Consider the following 12,958-nt stretch of genomic DNA (forward strand, 5'->3'; position numbering starts at 1 on the left):
GAGATCTTGGGAGCTTTGATGTTCATCTCAGGCATCTTGAACTTAGGACCTTTCAACTTTCCCTCAGGTCCTTCGATGTTAACATCAGGGCCTTCGATGTCTACTTTGGGTCCAGAGATGTCAATGTCAGCCTTGGGCAGGTTCACGTCCACTTCTGGGCCCTCTCCTTTGAAGCCAGGCATGCTGAACTTGGGCATTTTCATCTTCGGCATCTTCAAGTGCCAATCTGGGCCATGAACGTCCACATCGGGGACATCGATATCCATTTTGGGGCCTTTGAGGTCAACTTCAGGGCCTTTCAGATCTCCCTCTACCTTGGGACCTGTAACATCCAGCTCTCCTTTCACTTTTGGACCTGTTAGATTAAGATCAATATCTGGCATGGATATCTTTGGAGTCTTAAAATGCATTTCCGGCATCTTAAACTTTGGACTTTTCCACTTTCCTTCTGGTCCTTCAACACTCACATCTGGACATTCGAGGTCCACTTTGGGTGCTGAGACATCGATGTCAGCCTTGGGCAGGTTCACATCCACTTCTGGGCCCTCTCCTTTGAAGCCGGGCATGCTGAACTTGGGCATTTTCACCTTAGGCATCTTCAGGTGCCAGTCTGGGCCTTGAACATCCACATCTGGGGCATCAATGTCCACTTTGGGGCCTTTGATATCAACATCAGGACCTTCCACTTTAGGCAGAGATACATCCACATCACTCTTTACCTTGGGACCTTTCAGATGCAAATCAAAGTCAGGCATGGAGATCTTGGGAGCTTTGATGTTCATCTCAGGCATCTTGAACTTAGGACCTTTCAACTTTCCCTCAGGTCCTTCGATGTTAACATCAGGGCCTTCAATGTCCACCTTGGGTCCAGAGATATCAATGTCAGCCTTGGGCAGGTTCACATCCACGTCTGGGCCCTCTCCTTTGAAGCCAGGCATGCTGAACTTGGGCATTTTCATCTTGGGCATCTTCAGGTGCCAGTCTGGGCCGTGAACATCAGGCGCATTTATGTCTACTTTGGGGCCCTTGATGTTCACATCTGGTACTTTAATTTTACCTTCTACCTCGGGCACAGACACATCTACATCCCCCTTGATTTTCGGTCCTTTCAGATTTAAGTCCACATCAGGCATAGAAATATTTGGAGCTTTGAAATGCATGTCAGGCATCTTGAACTTGGGGCCTTTCAATTTGCCCTCTGGTCCTTCAATGTCGATATCTGGGCCACTGATGTCACCTTTGAGGTCTGGTCCTTTAAAGTCACCTTCCAATTTAGGAACATCTACATCCACCTCTCCCTTGACCTTGGGGCTTTTTAAGTGTAGATTAATGTCTGGCATGGAGATTTTGGGAGCTTTAAAGTGCATGTCCGGCATCTTAAATTTAGGACTTTTCCATTTGCCATCTGGGCCTTCCACAGCTACGTCTGGCATGTCAACATCCAATTTGGGGCCCTTGACATCCAATTCTGGACCCTTTAACTCTCCTTCCATCTTTGGGGCAGAAACATCAACATCTCCTTTAATTTTAGGCCCCTTTAAGTTGAAGTCCACATCAGGCATGGAAATCTTGGGGGCATGAAAGTGCATCTCAGGCATCTTGAACTTAGGACCTTTCAGTTTTCCTTCTGGACCCTCGAGAGTCACATCTGGAGTTTCAATGTCCACTTTGGGTCCAGAGATGTCAATGTCAGCCTTGGGCAGGTTCACGTCCACGTCTGGGCCCTCTCCTTTGAAGCCTGGCATGCTGAACTTGGGCATTTTCATCTTGGGCATCTTCAAGTGCCAGTCTGGGCCATGAGCATCCACATCTGGAACACTGATGTCAACCTTGGGGCCTTTGATGTCCACATCCGGCACTTTCATTTCACCTTCTACCTTGGGCACGGACACATCGACATCCCCTTTGACTTTGGGGCCTTTCAAGTGTAAGTCCACATCAGGCATGGAGATCTTGGGAGCCTTGAAGTGCATGTCTGGCATCTTAAACTTGGGACCCTTCAGCTTTCCTTCCGGTCCCTCAAGGCTCACATCTGGGGCTTCAATGTCCACTTTGGGTCCAGAGATGTCAATATCAGCCTTGGGCAGGTTCACATCCACGTCTGGGCCCTCTCCTTTGAAGCCCGGCATGCTGAACTTGGGCATTTTCATCTTGGGCATCTTCAGGTGCCAGTCTGGGCCTTGAACATCAACATCGGGGACATCAATGTCCACTTTGGGTCCTTTGAGGTCAATATCTGGCACTTTCATTTCACCTTCTACCTTGGGTACGGACACATCGACATCCCCTTTGACTTTGGGGCCTTTCAAGTGTAAGTCCACATCAGGCATGGAGATCTTGGGAGCCTTGAAGTGCATCTCAGGCATCTTAAACTTAGGGCCCTTCAACTTTGCATCAGGACATTCCAGATCAACATCAGGCACCTCCACATCCACACTGGGGCCCTTCAAATCTCCTTCCAATTTTGGCACAGACACATCGACATCTCCTTTGACTTTGGGCCCTTTCAAGTTTAAGTCTATATCAGGCATGGAGATCTTGGGGGCCTTGAAGTGCATCTCAGGCATCTTAAATTTAGGGCCCTTCAACTTTGCATCAGGACATTCCAGATCAACGTCAGGCACCTCCACATCCACACTGGGACCTTTGATATCAACTTGTGGACCTCTGAGATCACCTTCGAGTTCTGGCACAGAAGCATCTATCTCTCCTTTCAGTTTGGGTCCCTTCAAATTGAAGTCCACATCTGGCATGGATATCTTGGAAGGTTTGATATTCAACTTAGGCATTTTAAATTTAGAGCCTTTTAATTTCCCTTCGGGTCCCTCAATATCCAAATCAGGTGCATCAATGTCCACTTTGGGGCCAGAAACATTAATGTCGGCCTTTGGCAAGTTCACATCCATGTCCGGGCCCTCGCCTTTGAAGCCTGGCATGCTAAACTTGGGCATTTTCATCTTGGGCATCTTCAGGTGCCAGTCCGGGCCATGAACATTCACATCTGGGACATCAATGTCCACTTTGGGTCCTTTGACATCAACATCCGGCACTTTCATTTCACCTTCTATCTTAGGCATAGAGACATCCACATCGACATCCCCTTTGACTTTGGGGCCTTTCAAGTGTAAGTCCACATCAGGCATGGAGATCTTGGGGGCCTTGAAGTGCATGTCTGGCATCTTAAACTTAGGACCTTTCATCTTTCCTTCGGGACATTCAATGTCAATATCACCAACATCCACATCCACCTTAGGGGCTTTCACATCTATTTCAGGAACTTTCAAGTCTCCTTCCACTTTAGGAAGGGAAACGTCCACATCCGTTTTCAGTTTAGGGCCTTTAAGATTAAGTCCAACATCAGGCATAGAGATCTTGTGTGTCTGTATATTCATGCTTGGCATCTTAAACTTGGGACCCTTTAGTTTCCCCTCTGGACCTTCGATATTCACATCTGGAGCATCGATGTCCACCTTAGGTCCAGAGACATCGATGTCGGCCTTGGGCAGGTTCACATCCACGTCTGGGCCCTCTCCTTTGAAGCCAGGCATGCTGAACTTGGGCATTTTCACTTTGGGCATTTTCAGGTGCCAGTCTGGGCCATGAACTCCCACATCCGGTGCATTAATGTCCACTTTGGGGCCTTTGATGTTGACATCAGGAGCTTTTATCTCTCCTTCTACTTTTGGGGCTGTTACACCATAGTCTCCTTTAATTTTAGGACCTTTCAAATGTAGACCAACATCTGGCATGGATATCTTCTGAGGTTTTATATTCATTTCTGGCATCTTAAATTTAGGACCTCTTAGTTTTGCATCTGGACCTTCAACATTCACATCTGGAACTTCAACATCCACCTTGGGTCCTGAGATGTCAATGTCAGCCTTGGGCAGGTTGACATCCACATCTGGGCCCTCTCCTTTGAAGCCAGGCATGTTGAACTTGGGCATTTTCATCTTGGGCATCTTCAAGTGCCAGTCTGGGCCATGAACATCCACATCTGAAGCACAGACGTCAACTTTGGGTCCTTTAAGTTCGACATCTGGCACTTTTATTTCACCTTCTACATCAGGCAAAGACACATCTACATCACCCTTGAGTTTTGGCCCCTTAAGATTCAGGTTCACATCAGGCATGGAGACCTTGGGGGCCTTGAAGTGCATCTCAGGCATCTTGAACTTGGGGCCCTTCAACTTTCCTTCTGGTCCCTCAAGGCTCACATCTGGGGCTTCAATGTCCACCTTGGGTCCAGAGATGTCAATGTCGGCCTTAGGCAGGTTCACATCCACTTCTGGGCCCTCTCCTTTGAAGCCCGGCATGCTGAACTTGGGCATTTTCATCTTGGGCATCTTCAAGTGCCAGTCTGGGCCGTGAACGTCAACATTGGGGACATCAATGTCAACCTTGGGGCCTTTGATGTCCACATCCGGCACTTTCATTTCACCTTCTACCTTGGGCACGGACACATCAACATCCCCTTTGACTTTGGGGCCTTTCAAGTGTAAGTCCATATCAGGCATTGAGATCTTGGGGGTCTTGAAGTGCATGTCTGGCATCTTAAACTTGGGACCCTTCAGCTTCCCTTCCGGTCCCTCAAGGCTCACATCTGGGGCTTCAATGTCCACCTTGGGTCCAGAAATGTCAATGTCGGTCTTGGGCAGACTCACATCCACTCCTGGGCCCTCTCCTTTGAAGCCTGGCATGCTGAACTTGGGCATTTTCATCTTGGGCATCTTCAAGTTCCAGTCTGGGCCGTGAACATCCACATCAGGGACATCAATGTCCACTTTGGGTCCTTTGAGGTCAACGTCTGGCACTTTCATTTCACCTTCTATCTTGGGCACAGAGACATCCACATCGACATCCCCTTTGACTTTGGGGCCTTTCAAGTGTAAGTCCACATCAGGCATGGAGATCTTGGGGGCCTTGAAGTGCATCTCAGGCATCTTAAACTTGGGGCCCTTCAGCTTTCCTTCGGGTCCCTCGAGGCTCACGTCTGGGGCTTCGATGTCAATTTGGGGTCCAGCGATGTCAATGTCAGCCTTGGGCAGGTTTACGTCCACATCTGGGCCCTCGCCTTTTAAGCTGGGCATGCTGAACTTGGGCATTTTCATCTTGGGCATTTTGAGACTCCAGTCTCCACCTTGTACTTCCACATCTGGTGCTTTAATGTCTACTTTGGGGCCTTTGATGTCCACATCTGGAACTTTCATCTCACCTTCTATTTTTGGTGCAGACATATCTACATTTCCTTTCATTTTGGGTCCTTTAAGATTGAGGTCGACATCTGGCAGAGTCATCTTCGGAGCTTTGAAGTGCATCTCAGGCATCTTAAACTTGGGGCCTTTCAACTTCCCTTCAGGTCCTTCGAGGCTCAGATCTGGAGCCCTAATATCTACCTTAGGTGCAGAAATGTCCACATCAGCCTTGGGCAGCTTCACATCCAATTCTGGGCCCTCACCTTTGAGGCTGGGCATGGTAAATTTGGGCATTTTCATCTTGGGCATCTTCAGGTTCCAATCAGGACCATGAACTTCAACGTCTGGGGCACTGATGTCTACTTTTGGCCCTTTCAGGTCGCCTTCCAGCTTTGGCACTGTAACATCATATTCTCCCTTTACTGTGGGACCTTTCAAATGCAAATCCACATCAGGCATGGAGATCTTTGAAGCCTTGATATCCATCTCAGGCATCTTAAACTTGGGACCCTTCAGCTTTCCTTCAGGTCCTTCGATATTCACATCTGGAACTTCAACATCCACCTTGGGTCCTGAGATGTCAGTGTCAGCTTTGGGCAGGTTCACGTCCACTTCTGGGCCCTCCCCTTTGAAGCCTGGCATGCTGAACTTGGGCATTTTCACCTTGGGCATCTTCAGGTGCCAGTCTGGGCCATGAACATCCACTTCTGGAGTATCAATGTCCAATTTGGCACTTTTAAGTTCAACATCAGGAACTTTAATCTCACTTTCCACCTTTGGCACTGTGACATCATATTCTCCTTTTACTTTAGGGCCTTTCAAATGTAAGTCCACATCTGGCATGGAGATCTTTGGGGCTTTGATATTCATCTCTGGCATCTTAAACTTGGGTCCTTTCAATTTTCCTTCTGGTCCCTCAATTCTCACATCCGGGGCACTAATGTCCACCTTGGGCCCAGAAATATCCACATCAGGCTTGGACAAGTTCACATCCACATCTGGGCCCTCTGCTTTGAACCCTGGCACACCGAATTTGGGCATTTTCATCTTGGGCATCTTCAGATGCCAGTCTGGTCCATGAATGTCCACATCTGGAGCAGCGATGTCCACCTGGGGGCCCTTCAGTTCTCCTTCAAGCTTTGGTACCGTTACATCATACTCTCCTTTTACCTTTGTGCCTTTAACATGCAAATCTACATCGGGCATGGAGATCTTTGGTGTCTTGACACTCGCTTCAGGCGACTTAACATCAGGGCCTTTAAGTTTGCCCCCCAGGCCTCCTATGTTGACATCTGGGGCTTCCATGTTGATCTTGGGCCCAGAAATACTGACATCTCCTTTGGGTAGATTCACATTTACATCTGGGCCTTCCCCTTTGACTCCTGGAGTGCTGAACTTGGGCATTTTCATCTTAGGCATTTTCAGGTTCCATTCTGGGCCATGAACATCCACGTCTGGGGCACTGACATCCACTTTGGGGCCTTTGACATCAACTTCGGGGACTTTGACTTTCCCTTCTACTTTCGGGAGTGTGACGTCTACACCCCCTTTCATTTTAGGTGCAGCCACATTTAAATCTACATCTGCCATAGAGATACTGCAGGTTCCCATCTTTCCAGAAGGACCACTCAGCTTTGGGCCTGCCAGAGTCCCCTCTAGGCTGGGTGTCTCTATGTCCACTTTGGAACCTTTAACTACCACTTGAGGGCCTTTAACATCACCTTGCACTCCCGGAGCAGAAACTTTAATGTCTCCTTTCAGTTTGGAGGAGCCAAGGCTCAGATCCACATCCTGCATGGAGATTTTAGGGGTCTGAGTAATCAGTTCAGGACTCTTGACTTTAGTACCCTTCATCTTCCCTTCCAGACCCCCAGCGGCCACCCTGGGCAGGCTGACATCCCCAGAGATCCCAGGAAGGGTCACTTCACCTGTGGGCAGTGTCACATCAATGCCAGCTCCCTCTCCCTTAGAACCCGACACAGAGAATTTCTGGACTTTCATTTTGGGCATATTCAGTTCGCCCCCAGACCCACGAATATCAACGTCAGAGGCTCGACCTTCCACACTGGGGCCGGCGATGCTGCCCTTCATTTTGGGAGCAGAGACGTCCACCCTCATGCTCCCCTGTGGCCTGGCTCCTTTGAGTCCTAGCTCTCCCTCAAGGGATGGCCCAGTGATCTGGGGGCCCTTCAGCTTCCCCTTAAGCCCCTCAATATTAGCAGAGGGAGCAACGACTTCTAGCCGAGGGGTCTGGACGTTCCCGCCAATGGTCACACCTGGCTTGCCCTCCTTGTGCCCCACAGAGAATTCAGGTGTGAAAACAGCCAATCCTGCCTCTGGTGCCTGGCCTTCAGGCCCTCCTCGGACACCAAATTTTGGCACTTTCATGGCTGGTATTTTAATTTTCCCATTATTGCCATTCTCAAGAGAGGGGCCCGGCAACTCTACTGCCTCACCCCCAAGAGAAGACAAAATGTCCACTCCTGGAACCCGGATGCCCCCTTTGCCATCCAAGTCCAAGCCCTTTGCACTGACATTGACTCCCGGGCTTCCCACCTTTATCCCAGGCACGGTGACCTGGAGCTTCGAGTGGCCAGCACCTTGGAGCTCTGGTCCCGAAGCGGAAATGGACCCCGCTCGGATGTCCACAGCGGAGCCTGTGGTTGGAGACACTGCCCCCGAGCCCGAGGGCAGTCTGATCACGGTCATCCCAGGCTGGGCCTCCACACCCACAGTGGAGATTTCCGTCAGTTCATGCCGTGGAATCTTGATCTTGAACTCAGGGCTGCTGATGTCGATGTCCTTGGCTCCTTCCCGGCCGGTCACATCCACTGTGTAGGCCGTGACCCTCCTAGTCACCGTGATGGTGCGGCTCTGGGTCTCCCCAGGGTCCCCTTCCACTCCATCCTCCGACCTCAGCCGAGGCTTGATCTTCGTGGCATAGATGCGCTGATACTCCTCATCATCCCCGCTCTGCAGAAAGACATGCCCGGCACAGGTTGCAGCAGAGTCTGCCCGAGTTACAGACGCCCGGCCACAGCCCAGCCGACAACATGACTGCCTGTCTCCCAAAGAAGCTGGGACCATAACGGAGGTCCACGGAGCCTCCTGGGGCTCAGCGCAGGGGGCCGATGAGAGGGGCTGACAGCCACATCACAGAGGAAAACAAATTATTTGGGGGAACTCCAGTAAGCAAGTCATGGGGAGGGGGGTGCAGACTCCTGGACTGCGCAGCCTGGGAAGAGGGTTTACGGATAGTTCTAGACTCAAATCAGCCTGTCAAGTACCAGGGACGCCTCCGGGCCACCAACTCTACACTGACTTGACCCTGAGGCTCTCGGCTCCACTCACTGGTGTGCTGGTTTAACCGGGAAGGGATTCCTCCCGAAGACCCCTGCAAAGTATCTGTTGAGGCTGCTTGTGCTCGGGTGAACACTTCCACTTCGAGGACCATTATCTGTTACATGAACAAGCCATCGGAAGGAACAGGAAAACATCCCTCAAGCACTCTGCTGCTCAGCCTCTGACTCACAGGTGAGTCCAGGCCTCTGGGAGGCAGAGCGAGGCACCCGTGAAATCATTTCAAAGACTCTAGCAGAGCAGCCGACCTTCCTCCCGACATCTAGGACCAGACGGCAGGAGTTGGTTCCCACGCTGCGGCACTCAGAAGAGACTGCAGGAGGCACTTGGGGGCAGCGTCGGCCACATGCCCCAAGTGAATAGGAACAGACAGACTGGCTCAGCAGAGAGACAGAGGGGGTGAAATTAGGAGAAAGAATGACAAGAGCGGTCCAGTGGGCGGACAGAAGGCTCAGGAAGCGAGGCCAGCAGGCTGGTGTTGCCGGGGGGAACTCAGGGCGCGGATGGGCGGGTGAGGCACTCACCAGAACCACTTCGGAGCCGTGGGAGCTGAAGACTCCGTGGGTCCAGGTCTGGCCGGGCTCAGGGGAGCGGTCGCCCTTGCGGTGCAGCTTCAGACCCACGGCGTGGTGCCCCATGGTGCTCAGCAGCTGCGTCACCTCGCCCGACTGCAGGTTGTCAAAGTAGATGGTGGCGCCCACTATCTGGTCCCCTGAGCAGGGAGGGGAAAGAAGTGGGGTCTCAGGGAAACAACACACAACCACCGCGTGCTCGGCGCCCTCACCGACGTGCATTTAGTGCGTGTCATGACACCCTGCAAGGCAGGTGTGGTGACACCCAGTGTACAGATGAGGAAGCTGAGGCTTAGAGTCTCCAAAGTGGCAAGAGGTTGTGAGCGGTGGAGTCGGAGCTGAGGACTATGTCTCCACCACCCTACATGACTGTCCCCGCCAAGGACCGTGAGCAAGTGACGGACCCCGAGTGGGCAAGAGACAGCAGGGTCTGGGCACTGACCAGCCTAATGGCACTAGGAACAGGCCCTCCACAGCCAGGTGGCCCTTCTGCCTGCCCCCTGCCCTTCCCTCCACCACCCTCACCACCCCAGCCCAGCACCCAGCCCGCACCCAGCCCGCACCCTGAGGTGACTCACCCTCCTTGACCACCCCAGTGCGGGCCGCAGGGGAATTCTGCATGACTTCCTGCACAAAAACGCCGTCATCCCTCTGGGCAATGGTCAGCCCGTGCGAGCCGCTGCCCTGCCAGTTGGGCAGCAGCAGCTCCCGGGTCGTCTCCTCCTCCTTCTCCATCTGGGATGACGGAAGGGAATGAGCTCAGGACACTGGGGCGCAAGGCACAGCGATGAGGGGGTGTGGAGCACCGTCCTCAAGGTCCTCAAGCCCGCAGTGCTCCAGGGCTCAACAAAGATGGAAAGTGGACAGGATGCAACCGGCCTCGGAGGTCACCAGCCCCTCATCTCTTCCACCCAAACCCTGCCTCCCGAGGCCACCCGGGGTCTCCCCCTCCCCATCCGGTCACCTCCACATCTCTCGCCGCCCCCCCTCCACTGACCTTCAGCAGGACTCTGTTCAGAAGCAAACGCCTCGCCAGGAGCCCGCCCCTCCTTCCTGTCCTCTCCTCAGTCTCTCTCGTGGGGAATCTCGGTCACACAGCCTGGGGGAAAGTTCACAGTGAGCGCACTCTCAACAACCGCTCACAAGAACCCCAATCAGCGGTCACGGGAGGAATAGCTGGCTGTCCTATTCCCCAGGCCAGACCAAAACCCCGACCCCCACTGCTGACATCAATTCCATTCACACGTGACTCTCTAGCCTGGGTGCATGCCCAGGGGGACGGAACGCCAGGCTCAGAGTCAAATCCTGGCTCTGTATCCTCCCGGCCGTGTGACCCTGGCCAAGTCACTTAACTTCTTTGAACCTCCTCATCTGTGAAAACGGTATCGATAAAGGATTTCCACGAGGACTGAAGGAGAGCGAACATGCGTGAAAAGCTCTGGTACACAGGAGCCTCACGACACACATCCTCATTCGGACCTTTCTACCAGCTTCAGGAGGGAGCTGTGACTGTCTCCACTTTACAGATGGAGAGACTGAGGCTGAGGCCAATTCGCCCCAGGTCCACGACACCCGGGCTTGGATCCAAGGCTGTGCCTCGTTCCCTACACCCTCTCAGATCTGCAGCTTTAACCACGTGACGCCTCAGAGGACAGACACTCATCAGTGTCTCCAGCGCTGGGGGCAGCTGGCAGGCCTGAAAGCAGGGATGTTGTGACAGTGACTCTGAGTCACCCTGTCTAACCCAGTCCTCGGGTCCAGGGAGACCCCGCCAGCAGGGAGCTCCACGAACCTTGCCACAGGGCCAAACAAAGGAAGCCCCAGCCTCCCCAAGCACCGGCCCCAACACGAGAGGCTGGAGTCCAGCTGAGCTGCCTCGGGGACGTGATGAGTCAGGGCGCATCTGGCTGCCCACGCTGGGCCCTGAGCCAGGCCCCCATAGGTACGGGCACTTAGGAGCAAAGACACCCTCCGGCCACAGGATGAGCTGTCAGCGGGAGAGGCGCCCTGGAAAGACAGCAGGCAAGACTCAGGATACGGCCACGGCCCATGGTCACCCACACAAAATGGCGGCGGCAGCGTCATCCAGAAGCCTGTCTGGGAAACTTATGTGGAAGATGCTATAAATCACAAAGCGGCTCGCCCAAAGCTCCGCCCTAAAACGGCTTACACATCAGAAATTAGTGAATCGATCAGTAAGTCCATGCACACCGATCACCTCCTGTGTGTCCCACACTGTCCTGGACTCTGGAGAGCAAACCGGCAAGGGACAGACAGGACGCAGCCCAGCACTGAATTACACACCGCATCAGGCTGTAGCCTAACTGCACTCGGGCATCCTCTGAACGTGTACGGAGTGCACTCTGTGCGCCGGATGCGCTGATTTAAGATGCGGTTCTAGGCTCAGATATAAATTAGAAGCAAGGTGACCAAATAAGCCTCAGAATGTTCCAGAAGGCTTAGGAGACTTTTAGAGGGAATGAAATATAAATGGGGTCTTGAAAGCACTCGAGTTTGTCTCTGAGGACAGGATTACGTCACTTGGAAATCTATGGGCATATGTGACCCAATGTCGGGCGGATCCCAATACAGGTGACAATACCACACAGACTCCTGTGTCCCCACCGCCTGAACTCACACCTGCTGCATTTATGATGTGTCCCTTCATCAGCATAGGTGCTTCCAGGAGGTGAGCAGCCTGTTGGCACAGGTGTGAGCCGGGCCAACACCTCCTCCCCTCCCAACAGGCAGAGGAGCCACTGTAGGAAGTCACACTGACCCTCACGACGTGAGACAGCAGAGCTGGAACTTAAACCGGTGCCTCCCCAGCGAGCAGCCCTGAGAAGCCCGCCCTGCAGACAGAAGCCAGGCAGGGCAGGGAAGGAAAAAGCCTTCCGGCCTAAGGGCTTCTCAGATCTCTGAAGCCACCAATCGCCCTGGCACCCCTCTCCTTCCTCCTTGAGTGGGGCCCCATTTCTCAGCCCAGCATCCTGGTGCTGAGCCAGCAGCCGGAGAGGGGGGAGAGCGAACTCACCCTCGCCCACATCTTGGCCCCACCCTCTCTCTTTCCCCAGTGAGTCACTGTGGCCACAACAGCTCCAAACATGCTAAGGGTCACGCCTAAAAGCAGTCGACCAAATGCTTCACCGGCCAGACCCCAGTGCCAGAGGGGCTGGGGCTCCAGTGGACACAGGCAGTTGGCGTCCCTGATAGCTCCTTGGGAGGGAGCCCCAGGCCAGGAGTCCCAAGAAGCACAGCTGGCAAGGCCCGGGAGGGACTTGCTACATGCCTCGACTCAGGCTGCTGCTGAGGAGGGGAGAAGCCATTCTGAGTAGAGAAGGGTCCGCAGCCCCTGAGAAAAGGAGGCATTCGCTGAACCCAAGGCTGCAGGTTGGCCCTAGTGTGGCACTTGCTGGCTTCCCACCAGGTGGGGCTGCCAACCACCCTGCCTGCTCTGGCTCAACGGCCTCCTGGCACAGCCATGAAGGACTCCCCTCCCCTCTCATCTGATCTGGGCTGCTCAGATGGACATGGGGGTGCTGATGGGGGATTCGAGGCCACGGCGGCAAGGGCCTGCTCTCTGCATTTGAGTCCCGGCCCTCAGTCTCTCCCACCCCTGGAGCCTGTACCAAGCCCAGCTGGTCCTTCCTTCTCCTCCCACACATGTCAGGGGAAGCCAGGCTGCCGGCGGGGGGTGGGGGTGGAGGGCTGAGGGCTCTACCCTGCTGCTACCCAAAGCAGGGTCTTTGGAGCTCTGGGGAATTCTGCACATTCGGCCAAGTGTCATGAGCCTTTGGAGATAGAAGAAAGCTTACAGCCGTGCCGTCCAAC

General features: G+C 53.4%; 1 protein-coding gene across 1 annotated transcript in view; it reads right to left on the reverse strand.

Annotated features, from left to right (window-relative positions):
* Positions 1-12,958, reverse strand: part of AHNAK (AHNAK nucleoprotein) — a 27,682-nt gene that overhangs the window by 7,838 nt on the left and 6,886 nt on the right. The window contains exons 2-5 of the mRNA XM_011368959.2: positions 10,125-10,226; positions 9,706-9,862; positions 9,080-9,267; positions 3-8,168 (exon numbers count right to left, since the gene is read on the reverse strand). Of these exons, the coding sequence (XP_011367261.1) occupies positions 3-8,168; positions 9,080-9,267; positions 9,706-9,862 (8,511 nt within the window). The 5' untranslated portion in view covers positions 10,125-10,226. The remainder of the gene's footprint in view (positions 1-2; positions 8,169-9,079; positions 9,268-9,705; positions 9,863-10,124; positions 10,227-12,958) is intronic.

The sequence above is a fragment of the Pteropus vampyrus genome, unplaced genomic scaffold (assembly GCF_000151845.1).
Source record: "Pteropus vampyrus isolate Shadow unplaced genomic scaffold, Pvam_2.0 Scaffold144, whole genome shotgun sequence".
Taxonomy (NCBI): Eukaryota; Metazoa; Chordata; class Mammalia; order Chiroptera; family Pteropodidae; genus Pteropus; species Pteropus vampyrus.